This window comes from Nerophis ophidion, linkage group LG26, assembly GCF_033978795.1.
Source record: "Nerophis ophidion isolate RoL-2023_Sa linkage group LG26, RoL_Noph_v1.0, whole genome shotgun sequence".
Lineage (NCBI taxonomy): Eukaryota > Metazoa > Chordata > Actinopteri > Syngnathiformes > Syngnathidae > Nerophis > Nerophis ophidion.
This window is the reverse complement of record NC_084636.1, coordinates 11,672,848-11,694,271: the sequence shown is the minus strand read 5'-3', so window position 1 is coordinate 11,694,271 and position 21,424 is coordinate 11,672,848. Positions and strand designations below refer to the sequence as shown.

At 39.2% G+C, this 21,424-nt stretch overlaps 2 protein-coding genes across 4 annotated transcripts in view; one reads left to right on the top strand and one right to left on the bottom strand.

Annotated features, from left to right (window-relative positions):
• The window catches only part of impact (impact RWD domain protein), a 75,997-nt gene extending 70,723 nt beyond the window's left edge, over positions 1-5,274 (bottom strand). Inside the window, exon 1 of the mRNA XM_061888877.1 lies at positions 4,980-5,274. Within this exon, the coding sequence (XP_061744861.1) occupies positions 4,980-5,027 (48 nt within the window). The 5' untranslated portion in view covers positions 5,028-5,274. The remainder of the gene's footprint in view (positions 1-4,979) is intronic.
• Positions 1-21,424, top strand: part of osbpl1a (oxysterol binding protein-like 1A) — a 255,624-nt gene that overhangs the window by 95,722 nt on the left and 138,478 nt on the right. For 2 of the 3 annotated variants that reach the window (XM_061888874.1, XM_061888875.1), the window contains exons 3-7: positions 14,092-14,221; positions 14,290-14,375; positions 14,441-14,515; positions 14,608-14,719; positions 14,804-14,889. In XM_061888874.1, coding sequence (XP_061744858.1) covers positions 14,092-14,221; positions 14,290-14,375; positions 14,441-14,515; positions 14,608-14,719; positions 14,804-14,889 — 489 coding nt within the window. Of the gene's footprint in view, positions 1-5,348; positions 5,548-14,091; positions 14,222-14,289; positions 14,376-14,440; positions 14,516-14,607; positions 14,720-14,803; positions 14,890-21,424 lie in introns of those variants that run through there. The other variant, XM_061888876.1, reaches the window with a different exon arrangement.

Sequence of the window (21,424 nt, the reverse complement as noted above, 5' to 3'; positions counted from 1 at the left end):
CGTTCACAGATATGTCGTCTCTTTTTATCGCATAATTCCACAGTACTAAGGACATCTGTGTTGCTGAATCTTTTGCAATTAGTTCAATGAATAATGGAGACATCAAAGAAGAAAGATGTAGGTGGGAATCGGTGTTTTGCGGCCGCCTTTGGCAACACAAACACAGACGGTGTTTCCTTGTTTACATTCCCGAAAGATGACGGTGAAGCTTTACTATGGAACCGAGCGGTCAAGCGAACATGGTTCCCTACCACATGTCAACCGGCAGGTTTCGGTGAGAAAATGGTGGTAATAAGTCGGCTCTTAGCGTAGACATGAGCGGAGAGCTTGCGTCGTTCCTCCTGCACCTGTCAAAGAGGAAATTGCGGACTCTCTTGCCTCCTCACACCGGCCGCCCCCGACCGTCGGAAGCTTCCACCGTGGAGGGGAAAAAAAAAAAAATCTCAGCTCGTCCCCACTGGCTGCCTTCGTGGCTTCCCTCGGAGACACTGGCGGTCACCACACCCGTGGCCACACCCCTCCGACTTTCAGGTTGTACAGGTACGACCATATAATCTCACTAAAACACTAGTAACACAATAAACAGATATGGGATTTTCCAGAATTATCCTAGTAAATTTGTCTAATAACATCTGAATCGCTCTGCTATATATATATATTTTTTTTTTTTGAGTCCTTCACTCTCACTTTCCTCATCAACGAATCTTTCATCCTCGCTCAAATTAATGGGGAAATCGTCACTTTCTCGGTCCGAATCGCTCTCGCTGCTGGTGGCCGTGATTATAAACAATGTGAGGAGCCCTACAACCCGTGACGTCACGCGCACATCGTCTGCTACTTCCGGTACAGGCAAGGCTTTTTTATTAGCGACCAAAAGTTGCTGATTTATCGTCAATGTTTTCTACTCAATCCTTTCAGCAAAAATATGGCAGTATCGCGAAATGATCAAGTATGACACATAGAATGGACCTGCTATCCCCGTTTAAATAAGAAAATCTCATTTCAGTAGGCCTTTAAATCATGGAATGGATTAAGCAAATAAATCAAACAATGTTCTGATATGATCGAGAGGAGCCCAATGAGGTGGTTCGGGCATCTGGTCAGGATGCCACCCGAGGTGTTTCGGGCACGTCCGACCGGTAGGAGGCCACGGGGAAGACCCAGGACACATTGGGAAGACTATGTGTCCCGGTTGGCCTGGGAACACCTCGGGATCCCCCGGGAAGAGCTGGACCAAGTGGCTGCGGAGAGGGAAGTCTGGGCTTCCCTGCTTAGGCTGCTGCCTCCGCGACCCGACCTCGGATAAGCGGAAGAAGATGGATGGATACGAATATGATTCACTTCAAGAAACTCTTAAAACTTTAATGTTTTTGCAAAGTACAAATAAGAACTATGATAAACATTCTGAATTTATCTCATCCTTAATCCACCAGTTATATATTTGTTGTTGTTGTTATTTATGCCAGTGGTGTCCAAAGTGCGGCCCGGGGGCCATTTGCGGCCCGCAGGTGATTTTTAACAGCCTCACGGCACATTTTAAATATATGATTGAAAAATTTTTAAAACTTAAAAAGTGATATAAAGGAGCAAACGGGTGAAATGGGCTTCACGGTGGAAGAGGGGTTAGTGCGTCTGCCTCACAATACAAAGGTCCTGAAGTCTTGGGTTCAATCCCAGGCTCGGGATCTTTCTGTGTGGAGTTTGCATGTTCTCCCCGTGAATGCGTGGGTTCCCTCCGGGTACTCCGGCTTCCTCCCACCTCCAAAGACATGCACCTGGGGATAGGTTGATTGGCAACACTAAATTGGCCCTAGTGTGTGAATGTGAGTGTGAATGTTGTCTGTATCTCTGTGTTTGCCCTGCGATGAGTTGGCGACTTGTCCAGGGTGTACCCGCCTTCCGCCCGATTGTAGCTGAGATAGGCGCCAGCGCCCCCCGCGACCCCGAAAGGGAATAAGCGGTAGAAAATGGATGGACGGGTGAAATGTAACGAGAAAATGTTGCAATGTTTGCTCTAATAACACAAAGCTGCCTTGCAGGCTGTTTCTTTCTTTTAAACATAATAATGAATCAAAATCAATGTCATTATGAAGTATTGACCTATTCAAGGCTCCAATTACGTCACGTTAAATTTCCCACTTTGAGATATTTTTTGGGGAAAATCTTGCATATTTTGTGTTCTCCATATAAAAAAACTGAGCAGTTTTTTTTCTAAAGAAGGGCCTAAAACAAACAAACAAAAAACATAAACAACAATAAAACTTATAATTGACGGATAGATCTGAAGTTGATTTCGAGATTATTGTGTTAAACGTAAACGTAAAAAAAAAAATTATAATTTATTTTCTAACACTTTAATGAGTAGGACACTTTTGGATCCCCAATTATTTCAGTGTGATTTGTTTTTAAGTGTCATTGCTCAAAAAATAATTAATTAAAATCAATGGCGTTATAAGTTATTGACATTTTTAATGCTCCAATTATTATATAATCTCAAATATTCCACTTAAAAAAATTATTGGATGAAAATATTGCATATTTTGTGATTTTTCAATAAATAAATTGGGTTTTTTGTAACAAAAATAGCATACAACTTAAATCTTTAAAATCATTATATTGACATATAGATCTAATGTTGATCTAGAGATTTAAAATTGGAATAATAATAAAAATAATAACACTGAATAATGACACATTTTTTATATTTTTTTGGACCAAAACCCTTTGGGGTCCGCGGAATCTAGCCTGAGTGGAGGCCGAAATGTATATTTTTTATATATATATATATATTGTATTGTTTTTTAAAATAAATAAAAAAATGGCCCCCACCTGCTTTGAAATTTCCGTGTGCAGCCCTCAGTGGAAAAAGTTTGGACACCCCTGACTTATGGAGTATGTTGTGTATAAATTGAGGACAGGAAGTGAACAAAAGTTTTAGCAACTGCTATGTAAAGGAAAAGAGGTAGGATTAAATAAGCTCTGCTTCTTCCTACTCCTTTTCGAACATGTTGAATAGAGGAACTAGAAATTGGGATGCATCACGTTGTATGTTCCAAATAAACTCAACTCAACTTTTATGTCGTAGCAACGTGATTAATCAGACGTCCATCCATCCATCCATTGCCTACCGCATATTCCCCTTTGGGGTCGCGAGGGGCGCTGGTGCCTATATCTCAGCTACAATCGGGCAGAAGGCGGGGTACACCCTGGACAAGTCGCTTCATTGTTGTCTGGAAGTATTTTAAAAGCCTACTGAAATGAGATTTTCTTATTCAAACGGGGATAGCAGGTCCATTCTATGTGTCATACTTGATCATTTCGCGATATTGCCATATTTTCGCTGAAAGGATTTAGTAGAGAACATCGACGATAAAGTTTGCAACTTTTGGTCGCTAATAAAAAAGCCTTACCTGTACCGGAAGTAGCAGACAATGTGCGCGTGACATCACGGGTTGTGGAGCTCCTCACATCTGAACATTGTTTACAATCATGGCCACCAGCAGCGAGAGCGATTCGGACCGAGAAAGCGACGATTTCCCCATTAATTTGAGCGAGGATGAAAGATTTGTGGATGAGGATAGTGAGAGTGAAGGACCAGAAAAAAAAGACGTAATTAGATTCAGAAGTTATTAGACACATTTACTAGGATAATTCTCGAAAATCCCTTATCTGCTTATTGTGTTACTGGTGTTTTAGTGAGATTATATGGTCGTAACTGAAAGTAGGGGGGGGGGGTGGCCACGGGTGTGGTGACAGACAGTGTCTCTGAGGGAAGTCCCGTTCCTCTACGAGGCGAAGCTTAGGCAGCCGTTAGGGCCGGGCTGAGCTTTTTTTTCCCCCCCTCTTCCAAGGTGGAATAATCCCAAGTTACGGGGCGGCCGGTCGGAGGAGGCAAGAGAGTCCGCAGCTGCCTCTTTGACAGGTGCACGAGGAACGACGCGAGCCCCGCTCATGTCTACGGTAAGAGCCGACCTCTTACCACAATTTTCTCACCGAAACCTGCCGGTTGACATGTGGTAGGGAACCATGTTCGCTTGACCGCTCTGTTCCATAGTAAAGCTTCACGTCATCTTTCGGGAATGTAAACAAGGAAACACCGGCTTTGTTTGTGTTGCTAAAGGCAGCCGCAATACACTGCTTCCCACCTACATCTTTCTTCTTTGACGTCTCCGTTATTAATTGAACAAATTGCAAAAGATTCAGCAAAACAGTCGTCCAGAATACTGTGTAATTATGCGATTAAAGCAGACAACTTATAGCTGGGATCGGGCTGGAACAAAATGTCCGCTACAATCCGTGACATCACGCGCACGCGTCATCATAGCGATGTTTTAAACAGGATGCTTCGCGCAAAATTTAAAATTGCAATTTAGTAAACTAAAAAGGACATATTGGCATGTGTTGCAATGTTAAGGTTTCATCATTGATATATAAACTATCAGACTGCGTGGTCGGTAGTAGTGGGTTTCAGTAGGCCTTTATGTGTTTACATACTGTATTTCCTTGAATTGCCGCAAGGCATATATTATGTGCCTGCCTTGAATTACTGCCGGGTCAAACTCGCTTCCTAAAATAATTAGCGCATGCTTAGTATTACCGCCTAGGAGTGACACTTCCCCTGTCATCATTTTCAAAATGGAGGAGGCTGATTTCAACACCGGTAATTTGAAATCGCATAAAGGGAAGAAGATTAAGAGCTATTCAGTAGGATTTAAGGTCCAAGCTTACATCACACTCAAATTTGTACTGCATACCTTTGGTAAGTGCCGGAGTGAGAAGAGGCTTTAAAATAATTAGCGCATGCTTACTTTTACTGCATGCCTTTGGTAAGCGCAGGAGTGAGAAGAGGTTTTAAATTAATTAGCGCCCCGGCGACAATTCAAGAAAATACGGACTTATGATTATGTTATGACGTCATATATGCGCTCCGCAGGCATGTCAAAAGACGTCAACTCGTCACCAGCATCAAAAAAACTCACTTGTGACAGGAGATCGCCTTCATTCTCTGCATTTATCGCGTCTGTCATGAATCTATTACTACAAGTTACAATTTAAACGTAAGGTAGTTTTTTTTAAACACATGTGGCCAGCTAGCTCGCACAGTTGCACCACTTCCGGTTATCGTTTTGACTTCCGGTTTTGGTTTTTAAATCCAACTGAATAAAATGTATCAACGGTATATAAATGAGTATGAGGAAGCAAAAAAAAGACAATAATTTATAGGTGTATCATTTAAAAGTATTATCTTTAAAAAAAAGTACTAATATTCCGGTAAATTGTCGTCCTGCTTTAGAACAAAATAGTCGCGCTTTTATTTTGAAATGACCTGCCCTGAACGAGTTCCGCTCTCTGGGCAAATCAGCTGATGCGAGTGTAAACAGAAGCCCAGAAAAAAAAAGGCGACCGGGCGCGACGTCCACTTTAATTTGCCCTAACGCTCGCCGAGGCGTCGTCATTCAGAGATGTGTGAGCACCGGCCGAGGACTAATTCGGGGTTGGCGGCAAAGTAGCTTGGCGGGAGCAGAACATCGCATGCAGCTGCGCGGAGTGAGTGTGCGCGCGCAGGTGTGCGTGTTTTGTTGTCATTGCGCCAGAAACGACCGTTCATGCAGCTTTTGCAATCTTACAATGGCAAGAGATTTTGCAAGAGTGCATTGCCGGAGTGATAATATTGCGACTGAAATATGTTTGGTCAAATTGCGTTAAAATTACTTGTAATTTTGTCTTGGTTTTGTTCATCAGACTTTAAAGGCCTACTGAAATGAGATTTTATTTTTTAAACGGGGATAGCAGGTCCATTTTGTGTCATACTTGATCATTTCGCGATATTGCCATATTTTTGCTGAAAGGATTTAGTAGAGAACATCGACAATAAAGTTCGCAACTTTTGGTCGCTAATAAAAAAGTCTGGCATTTACTGGAAGTAGCAGACGATGTGCGCGTGACGTCACGGGTTGTGGAGCTCCTCACATTGTTTACAATCATGGCCACCAGCAGCGAGAGCGATTCGGACCGAGAAAGCGACGATTTTCACATGAATTTGAGCGAGGATGAAAGATTTGTGGATGAGGATAGTGAGAGTGAAGGACTAGAAGAAATAAAAGACATGGCAGCTGGAACGATTCAGATGTTATTAGACACATTTACTAGGATAATTCTGGAAAATCCCTTATCTGCTTATTGTGTTACTAGTGTTGCAGTGAGATTATACTGTCGTACCTGAAAGACGGAGGGGTGTGGCCACGGGTGTGGTGACCGCCAGTGTCTCCGAGGTAAGCCACGCAACTGCCTCGTGACATCACGGGTTGTAGGGATCTTCACATCCTCACATTGTTTATAATCATAGCCACCAGCTACAAGAGCAATTCGGACCGAGAAAGCGTCGATTTCCCCATTAATTTGAGCGAAGATGAAAGATTCGTGGATGAGGAAAGTTAGAGTGGAGCACAAAAAAAAAGAAAGAAAAGGGGACGGCTCCAGGCGGCGGCTGTGGGAGCGATTCAGATGTTATTAGACACATCATAGTGTTTTAGTGAGATTATGAAGTCATACTTGAAAGTCGGAAGGCTGCGGTGAACGCCAGTATCTCTTAGAGAAGCCATTGGAGGAGACAAAATCACAGCTGCCTTTTTGACAGCTGCAGGATGAGGTCGCATAATCCACTCAAGTCTCCGGTAAGAGCCGACTTAATATCACAATTTTCCCATCCAAAAACTTTGCTGGTTGACGTAAAGAAACATGTTCGTTTGACTGCTCTGTGTTAAAGCTTCACAACAAACAAAGAAACACTGGCTGTGTTTCGGTTGCTGAAGGCAGCTGCAAGCCACCGCTTTCCACCAACAGCATTCTTCTTTGACGTCTCCATTATTAATTGAACAAATTGCAAAAGATTCAGCAACACAGTTGTCCAAATTACTGTGTAATCATGCGATGAAAAGAGACAACTTTTAGCCGTGTGTGGTGCTGGGCTAAAATGTCTGCTACAACCCAAGACGTCACAAACACGCGTCATCGTTCTGCGACGTTTTCAACAAGAAACTCCGCTGGAAATTTAAAATTGTAATTTAGTAAACTAATCCAGCCGTATTGGCATGTGTTGCAATGTTAATATTTCATCATTGATGTATAAACTATCAGACTGCGTGGTCTGTAGTAGTGGGTTTCAGTAGTCCTTTAAAACAAAAAACATGTTTTACATACGAAATATTGTGTAACACTAATATTACTAAGGAGCTGATCCATATTTTCATGGATAAATGTCCAATGCCTAATTGGTTCTGTGATGGTGTTCGAAAGTCAAAACATGTGTATCTCAAATCATCTCACTTTGGCATTAAATGAAATCCATTTAATTAGTGCCTGCCCCCTGTCCAAACAGCACTCTTTTAACATGTAACATGCCTTTTTTAAAACGAAAAACAAGTTTTGCATTCAAAATTTTGTATAAAAATAATACTAACAACTACAATAGTTTTATAAAGTAATGTAATAATAATGTGCAGCATTTACCTTGGAAAGTGCAATTATACAACATGTACGGCTTTTCCGTCAACCACACCATCAGCAGCTGCTCCATATTTTAATTTTCAAAGTTGGCGACAAGCTTTGTCATATTTTTGATTACTTCTTCCTTCAGTTCAAAGAATATCCCTGCATTGTTCTTCACACTCACTTCCTCGTGAGTAATATCAGAGGTTTTGGGCGGAACTTACGTGGTTCACTTTGACGTTTGCTACCCCCAGCTAATGGCGCGGATGTTTGTACCATAAATATTTGCTTGCACCTTTTAAACGTAATGATTATAGCCGAGAGACAGTTCCTATCTCAAAACACTCAAGTTAAAGTACGACTATAGATCTGGGTATCATTCTTGTCCAAACACTTGAAAAACTGTTGCAAGTAAACAGCACTGACTGGCAATTTGTAGGTGTGGATCTTTAAACACCTAACGATTCGATCCGATTCTTGCAGTGGTGACGATTTGATTTAGAATCTTTTCCCGGATCAACAAGATTCTCTCAATGTATTATTTGATACAATAATTTGATTATATGATTATAATGAAACTTTTTTTGAAACAGGTTGCATGTTGGAAAAGCTCCTTCTGGTTGCATGGATAAAACGTTAGTTTGTTTGTGTGTGTGGTGTGTGTGTATATGTATGTATGTATGTGTGTGTGTATATATATATATATATATATATATATATATATATATATATATATATATATATATATATATATATATATATATATATATATATATATATATATATACACATATGTATGTATATATATATATATACACATATGTATGTATGTATGTATATATATGTATGTGTGTGTGTATATGCATGTAAATATGTGTGTGTGTGTATATGTGTATATGTATGTATGTGTATATGTATATATATATACATATATACGTATGTATGTGTATATGTATGTATGTGTATATATATATATATATATATATATATATATATACATATATGTGTGTGTGTATGTATGTATGTGTATATATATGTATGTGTGTATGTGTATATATATGTATGTGTGTATGTGTATATATATGTATGTATATGTATATATGTGTGTGTATATGTATATATTTGTGTATATATGTATATATATATGTGTGTATATGTATATATATATGTGTGTATATGTATATATATATGTGTGTATATGTATATATATATGTGTGTATATGTATATATATGTGTGTATATGTGTGTATATATATGTGTGTATATGTGTATATATATATGTGTGTATATGTGTATATATATATATGTGTGTATATGTATATATATATATATATGTGTGTATATGTATATATATATGTGTGTGTATATGTATATATATATATGTGTATATATATATGTGTATATATGTGTATATGTGTATATATGTGTATATGTGTATATATGTGTATATGTATATATATGTGTATATATGTGTATATATGTATATATATGTGCATATATGTGTATATATGTATGTATGTATGTGTATATATGTATGTATATGTTTGTATATATATATATGTGTGTATATATATGTGTATATATGTGTATATGTGTATATATGTATGTATATATGTGTATATATGTATGTATGTGTATATATGTATGTATATATATATATGTATATGTATATATGTGTGTATATATGTATGTGTATGTATATGTATATATGTGTGTATATATGTATGTATATACAAATCTATATATATGTATGTATATATACGTATATGTATATATGTATGTGTATATATGTGTATATATGTATGTGTATATATACGTATATATGTGTGTATATATGCGTATATATGTATATATACATATACATATGTGAGTGTATATACATATATATATATATATATATATATATGTGTTTGTGTGTATACATGTATATATTATGTTTATACATGTATATTACAACCTAATATATATATATATATATAAATATATATATATATATATATATATATATATATATATATATATATATATATATATTCTCCACCCATCCATCCATTTTCTACTGCTTGTCTCTCGGGGTCATGTATATATATGTATATATATATATATTTATATATATATATATATATATACAACATATATGTATGCATGTGTGTATATGTATGTATTTACATGTGCATTTATATATTAATAAATATTTTTTGTTTATATGTATATACGTATGTATTTATATATTTTTTATTGGTTTTTGAAAATTGTTGTTCGATTTTGAATCAAGGTTGATAAAAATCGCAATTGGGATGCGAAACATTTCCCTTAGCAATTTGCATCATTTTGAATACCAAATTCTAGGTCAATCTTTAAGCCATTGTCCCAGAGCGCCCCCCTATTGATACCCTATTTCCCACTTGTTGAATTTCCAGCAAACAGTCCAAAGCCCCAAATATATACTTTTTTTTTCCCAATTCAAGCTGCAAATCCTCCATAATCCAGTCCTACACTGTTTTCAGAAGTGATGACCTGGACAAACGAAGGTTAGCAGTTGATCACATTTCCCTGGCTGACACCTGGGGGGTCCAATGCCTCCGTCAAAACTAATTCATGAACATAGCTCACTAAATCCTGCGATAATTGTGTCACACTTTGATGCAAACATCAAATTAATGTTGCATCTAAAAGGTCAAAGGCTAACTGGCCACCAACTTGCAGTTCCAGTTTGGAGAGAATGTTTACCGATGTAAGTTAGCAGCACTTGACAGTGTAAGTGATGTCTCGCAGCCATGTGACCTTCCCGTTTCGCTGCCGTCATGTGGATTTCCTGTTACGCTGGTCCAGTGACCCACGCCTTCTGTAATCACTCCGATTCCCCACCTTGTCCCAGTTGACAACAGTTGACAAATGGCACTCATGTGACGTCTCTCACATGCGTCCAAACCACGACCACGTGGAGACAACTTTCTTACAATGGAGGCAAATTACATGATATAATCACAAATTCCCTGACTTTGGCGGCTAATAAATGAAACGCTTGTACTGTTATCTTTTGCTTCAGAACAAAGAGTTTTACGAGATTAAATTATAGTTTATTATAGTTGTACTGGGCTTCACGGTGGCAGAGGGGTTAGTGCGTCTGCCTCACAATACGAAGGTCCTGCAGACCTGGGTTCAAATCCAGGCTCGGGATCTTTCTGTGTGGAGTTTGCATGTTCTCCCCGTGAATGCGTGGGTTCCCTCCGGGTACTCCGGCTTCCTCCCACTTCCAAAGACATGCACCTGGGGATAGGTTGATTGGCAACACTAAATTGGCCCTAGTGTGTGAATGTGAGTGTGACTGTTGTCTGTCTATCTGTGTTGGCCCTGCGATGAGCTGGCGACTTGTCCAGGGTGTACCCCGCCTTCCGCCCGATTGTAGCTGAGATAGGCACCAGCGCCCCCCGCGACCCCGAAAGGGAATAAGCGGTAGAAAATGGATGGATGGATGGATATAGTTGTACTACCTGACATGAAAAGTGTACCAAATAAGCTATTTTTTTCAGTCATTAGCTATTACTGCTATTATTTATTGACTTGACGATAAAAGTGTTCAGGTGTTCCACCTTGACATTTAACAACATACAAATTGCAGGACAAACTTTTTTTTTAGGCAGGCGTATGTATTTTGATGCTCTTATGTCTGTTTTTATTGTTGCTCTGCCTCAAGCTTTACTTATATTTACATTTTTGACTATTTGTATATTTCTGTAACTATGTGTTGTACGTTCGGCATCGTGGTACCGGGTTCGATTCCCTCGTGGATGCGTCAAAACGAAGAACACAACAAAGGTAGGATCTAAAAAATGTATTAACAAAAGGGGAGCTCTGAACAGAAATACTGGACCTAATAAAAAGGGAAACAAAAGACGCTAGCATGGGAGCTAGGAAATATAAAGAACTAAGACTTGGCACAAAAGTAAAAACAAAGATGTAGCATGTGAGCTAAAGATGACAAGGAGGCTTAGCCAATGAGCTAGCGAGACAAACATACCTGACGTTACGTTGCGTGAAAGCAAGCTACAGTCCCAGAAAGAATAAACAGAAGAGGCTGGCTTATAAAGGGAAGGTGATTAACAGAGACAGGTGTGCAGGGACAGGGAGTAGCAGGTGAAACTAATGAGTAACCATAGAAACTATCAAAAACAGGAAATAAGCACGTCAAACAACAGACTGATATCAAAATGAAACAAAGCAACAATAATATGAGAAGATCCAAGTACGGATCTTAACAATATGCCTTTTCAAAATATATATTATTATTATTATTATTAGTTGTGCTGTTGTTCAGTGCAAAAACTTTTAAACATAAAATATGCCTTAAAAAATTGATAAAAAAATATAAGTATTTTCCTATATGTGCTGTAATTTAAGCTACGAATGAAAACGATTACATAACTTGAATGTATTGCAACCTTATTTGAACAGCATTCAAATTAATGTTATTATTAAAAATGGAAATAATGCACAAAAATACATGTCAACATGATTGTGGAAACATGTATATGTAGATTTGAAAATATCCTACTGGAATAAAATAGTTTTTCCTAATTATCTAGAGACTGAAATGTCATATTATTTTAAATTATTACTAGTTGTGCAAATTAAGTGGGTTCAAAAGCTTTAAAGGCCTACTGAAATGAGATGTTCTTATTCAAACGGGGATAGCAGGTCCATTCTATGTGTCATACTTGATCATTTCGCGATATTGCCATATTTTTGCTGAAAGGATTTAGTAGAGAACATCGACGATAAAGTTCGCAACTTTTGGTCGCTAATAAAAAAGCCTTGCCTGTACCGGAAGTAGCAGACGATGTGTGCGTGACGTCACGGGTTGTGGAGCTCCTCACATCTGAGCATCGTTTACAATCATGGCCACCAGCAACGAGAGCGATTCGGACCGAGAAAGCGACGATTTCCCCATTAATTTGAGCGAGGATGAAAGATTCGTGGATGTGGAAAGTGAGAGTGAAGGACTAGAAGAAAAAAAAAGACGAGGGCAATGGGAGCGATTCAGATGTTATTAGACAAATTTACTAGGATAATTCTGGAAAATCCCTTATCTGCTTATTGTGTTACTAGTGTTTTAGTGAGATTATATGGTTGTACCTGTAGAACCAGAGGATCGACACCGCACCTTTCTTCAGCACCAGTCGACGGGTGGTGGCGATGCACATCTCTGCCCTTCGCAAGGGACCCTCTTCGAAACACGATCTTTCGAAATGATCGCTGCATAATACACTTTACTTTGTGTGTGTGGTCCAATCCAACTGTGTTTGCTTGACATCTCCGTTCCATAGTAAAGCTTGACTTTCATCTTTCGGGAATGTAAACAATGAAACACCGGCTGTGTTTGTGTTGCTAAAGGCGGCCGCAATACACCGCTTCCCACCTACAGCTTTCTTTTTTGATGTCTCCATTATTCATTGAACAAATTGCAAAATATTCAGCAACACAGATGTCCAGAATACTGTGGAATTATGCGATGAAAACAGACGACTTATAGCTGTGAACAGTGTTGGAACAAAATGTCCTCTACAATGCGTGACGTCACGCACACGCGTCATCATACCGCGACATTTTAGTATGATACTTCCGCGCAAATTTTAAAATTGCAATTTAGTAAACTAAAAAGGCCGTATTGGCATGTGTTGCAATGTTAATATTTCATCATTGATATATAAACTATCAGACTGCGTGGTCGGTAGTAGTGGGTTTCAGTAGGCCTTTAAAATATAGAAAATATGCTTTTAAATATATATATATCTAGATCCCTTGGGAATCCCCAGGGAGGGGGATCCCCACATCTGCGGTCCCCTCCAACGTTTCTCATTGTCCCATTGGGTTGAGTTTTTCCTTGCCCTGATGATATTTATTTATTTATTTTCATGAAAAAAGGAGTTTTTTGGGGGTTGGTGCACTAATTGTAAGTTTATCTTGTGTTTTTTTTATGTTGATTTAATAAAAAATAGAAAAAAATATATATATATTCTTCGGCCCGGTACCGGGACCACTGATATAGAGGATCTTTGACAAATGTATTTGCAGGACACCCTCAAAACAACAGAGTGCTCCTGTCATTTAGAGCAGTGGTCCCCACCCACCGGGCCGCGGCCCTGGTACCGGGGCGCAGAAGAATTTTTTCTAAAAAAAAAAAAAAATATATATATATATATATATATTTTTTTTTATTAAAACAACATAAAAAACACAATATACACTTACAAATAGTGCACCAACCACAAAAATCTCCCTTTTTCATGACAAAAACGTCCCTTTTTCATGATAAAGAAGAAAAAAAAAGGACACCCCCCATCAGGAATCCTGATGATTGAGGGAACCCCTCATGAAACAGTTCTGTAGAGACAAAGTAGTCTTGTGATTTTTCCCACACCTACATATTGCGCTCTACCACGGTATCGAGCATTATTCTCTGGATAATCCAATCAAGACATATATATATATATATATATATATATAATTTTTTTATTTTATTTTATTTTTCTTGTGCGGCCCGGTGGTTGGGGACCACTGTTCTAAAATGTTTAATGTTTTTTGGTGTGTTTTCATGTTCAGGTATCCATGGAGGAGCTGGAACCGGACGAGCAGTTCCTGCGCTGCGCCAGGAATGGAGATCTAGCCGGCCTTCAGAGGCTCCTCTTGTCCAAAATCAAAGGAGAGACGGAGTTCAGCATCAACTGTAAAGGTATGTCATACTAAAAACGGCGTGCTTCCGCTGTCACTCATCTTTTTTTTTTTTTTTGTATTGCCCAGGTAAGAGTAAGTCGAACCTGGGATGGACGCCTCTCCACTTGGCCTCCTACTTTGGACACGCCAACGTCGTGGAGGAGCTACTTAAGGTAGCCTTTCTTCTTATTCGTCAAAAAGTTGAACAGTAATCAACAACACCCGTGAACGCTGACAGGCTGGAGCGGACGTCAACTTGCCAAACAACATCGGCGACACTCCCCTGCACAAAGCCGCCTTCACGGGAAGAAAGGTACCTGAACGCATCACCAAGCGGCCTGAGCGTACAATTGCATGTGTTCACCCGCTGAATCAATCAATCAATCAATCATCTTGACGGCTCAGGAGGTTGTCATGCTGCTGCTGCACTACGCCGCGTGCCCCACCGTCATCAACGGGACGGCTCAGATCCCCAAAGACGTCACCAGAAGTGCGGAGATCAGGAGCATGCTGGAAGGTGAGGCGTTCAGAAAACACGGCAAACTCCGTCATCGCCCGACGGGGCAACACACTGTTTTATTTCTATTTTCTCCGCCCACAGCGGCCGAGAGGACGGAAGAAAGGAAGCGAGAGGAGAAACTTCTGGAAGCGGCACGAGAAGGCGATTTATCAACTCTAACTGAGCTGGTTAGTAATGCGTAATAATGACAACACCTTCCATACGGTGTCGCCAGCATCAGAACATCACACGTTATAACGTAACGATAAAAATATTTCCATATGAGTTGGGAAATTGTGTTAGACGTAAATATAAACGGAATACAATGATTTGCAAATCATTTTCAACCCATATTCAGTTGAATATGCTACAGAGACAACATATTTGATGTTCAAACTGATAAACATTTTTTTTTTTTTTTGCAAATAATCATTAACTTTAGAATTTGATGCCCGTGACACGTGACAAAGAAGTTGGGAAAGGTGGCAATAAATACGAATGAAGTTGAGGAATGCTCGTCATACACTTATTTGGAACATCCCACAGGTGTGCAGGCTAATTAGGAACAGCCATGAGTGGGTATAAAAACAGCTTCCCAAAAAATGCTCAGTCTTTCACAGGAAAGGATGGGGCGAGGTACACCCCTTTGTCCACAACTGCGTGAGCAAATAGTCAAACAGTTTAAGAACAACGTTTCTCAAAGTGCAATTGCAAGAAATTTAGGGATTTTAACATCTACGGTCCATAATATCATCAAAAGGTTCAGAGAATCTGGAGAAATCACTCCACGTAAGCAGCATGGCCGGAAACCAACATTGAATGACCGTGACCTTCGATCCCTCAGACGCCACTTTATCAAAAACCGACATCAATCTCTAAAGGATATCACCACATGAGCTCAGGAACACTTCAGAAAACCACTGTCACTAAATACAATTTGTCGCTACATCTGTAAGTGCAAGTTAAAGCTCTACTATGCAAAGTGAAAGCCATTTATCAACAACATCCAGAAACGCCGCCGGCTTCTCTGGGCTCGAGATCATCTAAGATGGACTGATGCAAAGTGGAAAAGTGTTCTGTGGTCTGACGAGTCCACATTTCAAATAGTTTTTGGAAATATTTGACATCGTGTCATCCGGACCAAAGGGGAAAGCGAAACATCCAGACTGTTATCGACGCAAAGTTCAAAAGCCAGCATCTGTGATGGTTTGGGGGTGCATTAGTGCCCAAGGCATGGGTAACTTACACATCTGTGAAGGCACAATTAATGCTGAAAGGTACTTACAGGTTTCGGAACAACATATGTTGTCATCTAAGTGCGGTCTTTTTCATGAACGACCCTGCTGATTTCAGCAAGACAATGCCAAGCCACATTCAGCACGTGTTACAACAGCGTGGCTTCGTAAAAAAAAGAGTGTGGGTACTTTCCTGGCCCGCCTGCAGTCCAGACCCGTCTCCCATCGAAAATGTGTGGCGCATTATGAAGCGTAAAATACGACAGTGGAGACCCCGGACTGTTGAACGACTGAAGCTCTACATAAAACAAGAATGGGGAAGAATTCCACTTTCAAAGCTTCAACAATTAGTTTCCCCAGTTCCCAAACGTTTATTGAGTGTTGTTAAAAGGTAAGTTGATGTAGTTCCCAAACGTTTATTGAGTGTTGTTAAAAGGTAAGTTGATGTAACACAGTGGTGAACATGCCCTTTCCCAACTACTTTGGCACGTGTTGCAGTCATGAAATTCTAAGTTAATTATTATTTGCCCCAAAAAAATTAAGTTTATAAGGTTGAACATCTTTTATAGGGCATTCAATTGAATATGGGTTGAAAAGGATTTGCAAATCATTGTATTCCGTTTATATTTACATCTAACACAATTTCCCAACTCATATGGAAACAGGGTTTGTATACTAATACCGGTATACCATATGACCCTACATTAAACAACACACTAAAATTTGTTTACATTGACACCCCTCAAAATGGCAGACTCAGGTCAACACAAGCAAATGGGGCAAACTTAAGTACATTTTTAAATAATTGATTTTTAAATCGTTAATAATTATAAGTAAAATTTAAATACATGAATGTTTTTTAATGTGTCAATAATTGTATGTAACAAAATTATTTTTAATTTTAGATACAATTATTTCATTATTTAATTATCAATATTTTGTATTTAATAGTTCAAATATTGATTCACAATTTGGTTATTTATTTTATGATTTAATTAATTATTCATCATTCCAACCGGTGTGGCAGCACCTTATAAATGTATGTTTTCTAATTGGTTACCTGACAATTCAACTTCAACCAGAGAAACGATTGTATTGGTCGGTATTTTGGTTTTAAAGTGCGGAAATAACTTTGTTGTGTTTTACTTTTGTAGCTGTATGTAGAAATGGAACCGCTGAAGTGGCAGCTGGTTGCATCAAATATGTGCTCTTTTCATGTCTTATTTGTTTTTTTTTGTATTCTTCCACGTTTCCCTCTTATGTTTTTTACCTTATTTTTTGTGGACTTTTTGTAATTCCCCTTTGTGGGATAAATAGTTATCTTATCCTATTACTATGTATATACAAAACCCACAAGTTGACACGTTGTGTAAATGGTAAATAAAAACAGAATACAAGGATTTGCAAATCCTTTTCAACTTATATTCAATTGAATAGACTGCAAAGACAAGATATTCAATGTTCCAAATGATAAACTTTAATTTTTTTGCAAATAATCATTAACTTAGAATTTAATGGCAGCAACACATTGCAAAAAAGTTGGCACAGGAGCATTTTTACCACTGTGTTACATGGCCTTTCCTGTTAACAACACTCAGTAAACGTTTGGGAACTGAGGAGAACAATTTTTGAAACTTTTCAGGGGGAATTATTTCCCATTCTTGCTTGATATACAACTTAAGTTTTTGTTGTGGTATTTTAAGCTTCATATTGCGCCACACATTATAGATGGGAGACAGGTCTGTACTATAGGCAGGCCAGTCTTGTTGAAATAAGCAGGGGCGTCCATGATAACGTTGCTTGGATGGCAACCTATGTTGCTCCAAAACCTGTATGTACCTTTCAGCATTGATGGTGCCTTCACAAATGTGTAAGTTACCCATGCCGTGGGGCCCTAGACAATGCCGAGCCCCCACGTGGGATTGAAGGCAACTTTCATTCTTTAAAATAATTTTGTGGCGAGTATGGTCCTTTTTACAAGATAATAAAGCCACAAATCATATGGGATATTAACTTTGCTGAACGGCTATTTTTTTATTTATTACACACACACACACTGAGCATCCACTAGCAGAAAGGTAGATTTGCTCCAATGCCTTGGCCACTAATACACCCCCATACCATCACAGATGCTGGCTTATGAACTTTGCGCCTATAACAATCCGATTGGTTCTTTTCCTCTTTGGTCCGGAGGACACAATGTCCACGGTTTTCATAAACAATTTGAAATGTGGACTCGTCAGACCACAGAACCCTTTAGATGAGCAGGCGGCGTGTCTGGGTGTTGTTGATAAATGGCTTTCTCTTTGCATAGTTTGATTGATTGATTGAAACTTGTATTAGTAGATTGCACAATACAGTACATATTCCGTACAATTGACCACTAAATGGTAACACTCCAATACGTTTTTCAACTTGTTTAAGTCAGGGTCCACGTTAATCAGTTCATGGTACAAATATATACTATCAGCATAATACAGTCATCACACAAGTTAATCATCATAGTATATACATTGAAATATTTACATTATATACAATCTAGGGGGTGGGATGAGGAGCTTTGGTTGATATCAGTAATTCAGTCATCAACAATTGCATCAACAGAAAAATGGATATTGAAACAGTGTAGGTCTTACTTAGTAGTATATGTACAGCGATCAGAGAACATAGTGAGGAGTTCAGATAGAATAAGAACAAGTATATACATTAGTTGAGTTTGAATTTGCACTTACAGATGTAGCGACAAACTTGTTAGTGACAGTGGTTTTCTGAAGTGTTCCTGGGCACATGTGGTAATATCCTTTACACACTGATGTCGCTTTTTGATGCAGTACCGCCTGAGGGATCCGAGGTCTGCAATATCATTGCTTGCGTGCAGTGATTCTCTGAACCTTTTGATGATATTACGGACTGTAGATGCTGAAATCCCTAAATTCCTTGCAATAGCTGGTTGAGAAATGTTCTTAAACTGTTCGACAATTTGCTCACGGATGTATTCACAAAGTGGTGACCATCGCCCCGTCCTTGTTTGTGAACGACTGAGCATTACATGAAAGCGGCTTTTACACCCAATCATGGCACCCACCTTTTCCCAAATAGCCTGTCCACCTGTGGGTTGTTCCAAATAAGTGTTTGATGAGCATTTCTCAACTTTATCAGTATTTATTTCCGCTTTTCCCAACTTCTTTGTCATGTGTTGCTGGCATCAAATTCTAAAGTTAATTATTAGTTGCAAAAAAAAAAAAGTTTGAGCATCAAATATGTTGTCTTTGTAGCATATTCAACTGAATATGGGTTGAAAATGATTTGCAAATCATTGTATTCCGTTTATATTTACATTTAACACAATTTCCCAACTCATATGGAAACGGGGTTTGTGTATGAATATTGTTATCCTTATAACACTAGTATAATTGTCACACCTATGGATCATGTTTTGTTTTGTCATGTTATGTTTTGATTTTGGACATTCAGTCACGTTTTGCACTTCCTGGTTTTGTTTCCATGCCAACGCATTAGTTCCCACCTTGTCACGCCCCTGCCCTCGGTCCCACACCTGTTCCTGATTATCACAGCCAGTATTTAAGTAATTTTCTTTCTGTTCATCATTCTGGGATCTTCACACTCGCACACACGCTACCCATGCCGCACCTCCTTCTTGCCCTTGTCCATAGTTCCATGCCGTGTAAGTTTTTGTATTCATGCCATGTGCTAGTTTTGTTTATAGTTTATTATTCATGCCAATCGGGCAAGTGTTTTTGTTTCATGTTTGTAGTTTGCAGCATTGATGCTAGTCTTTTGTTTGTTCATAGCCAAGTGTCTGTACCTCCTTGTGAGCGCCCTTAGTTTGTTTATTTTTTATTATAGTTTTAAATAAACCACCATGTACTCACGTCCACGCCTCGCTCGTGTCGATTCTCATCTGCGTCGAAGAAACAATCCACGTCGAAGCCTTGTTGTGACAATAATGTGTGATGTTCTGAGGCTGGCGGGGTTTAAAATGCCGTATGGAAGGTCGTTTTTGCCACTTGTGCCAGCTTTTTTGAAACCTGTTCCAGGCATCAAATTCCAAATGAGTGAATATTTGCAAAAAATAACAAAGTTTTCCAGTTACAAGTTACAAGTATCTTGTCTTTGCAGTCCATCCAATTGAAAATAAGTTGAAAATAATTTGCGAATCATTGTTTTTATTTACCATTTACACAACGTGCCAACGGCTTCACGGTGGCAGAGGGGTTAGTGCGTCTGCCTCACAATACGAAGGTCCTGCAGTCCTGGGTTCAAATCCAGGCTCGGGATCTTTCTGTGTGGAGTTTGCATGTTCTCCCCGTGAATGCGTGGGTTCCCTCCGGGTACTCCGGCTTCCTCCCACTTCCAAAGACATGCACCTGGGGATAGGTTAATTGGCAACACTAAATTGGCCCTAGTGTGTGAATGTGAGTGTGAATGTTGTCTGTCTATCTGTGTTGGCCCTGCGATGAGATGGCGACTTGTCCAGGGTGTACCCGCCTTCCGCCCGATTGTAGCTGAGATAGGCGCCAGCGCCCCCCGCGACCCCGAAAGGGAATAAGCGGTAGAAAATGGATGGATGGATTATTATTCTTATTTAAAATTTGATTTTACATGTCACTATAAAGTTATATAAGCCTTGCTTGTTCAATATTCAATGCAAAACTTGTTTGGGTCCCTATTAAAAGGTTTATTTGTTCAACTTTGGCCCATTGGCTCTGTTCAGTTTTAAATTTTGGCCCACTCTGTATTTGAGTTTGACACCCCTGTTTTAGCGTGATACTTCCGCGCGAAATTTAAAATTGCAATTTAGTAAAATAAACCGGCCGTATTGGCATGATTTCATCATTAATAAATAAACTATCAGACTGCGTGGTCGGTAGTAGTGGGTATCAGTAGGCCTTTAAGTTTGATTATTTTTTATTATTATTGTTATTCTTATGGGCTTCACGGTGGCAGAAGGGTCCTGCAGTCCTGGGTTCAAATCCAGGCTCAGGATTTTTCTGTGTGGAGTTTGCATATTCTACCCGTGAATGCATGGGTTCCCTCCGGGTACTCCGGCTTCCTCCCACCTCCAAAGACATGCTCCTGGGGATAGGTTGATTGGCAACACTAAATTGGCCGTAGTGTGTGAATGTGAGTGTGAATGCTGTCTGTCTATCTGTGTTGGCCCTGCGATGAGGTGGCGTCTTGTCCAGGGTGTACCCCGCCTTCCGCCCGATTGTAGCTGAGATAGGCGCCAGCGCCCCCCGCGACCCCGAAAGGGAATAAGCGGTAGAAAATGGATGGATGGACAACGTGCCAACTTCACTGGTTTTGGGTTTGGTAGATTGTCATGTCTTCAGAGTTGTTTAGAAATATATTGTGGAGTACTATCTACTCATCTACTCTACCGAGTAGCTGACAAATAATCCATAATGTAACTTATTTACCAAGAAATGGGAATCCTATAAAATAAACATCCAACTCAAAACTAGTG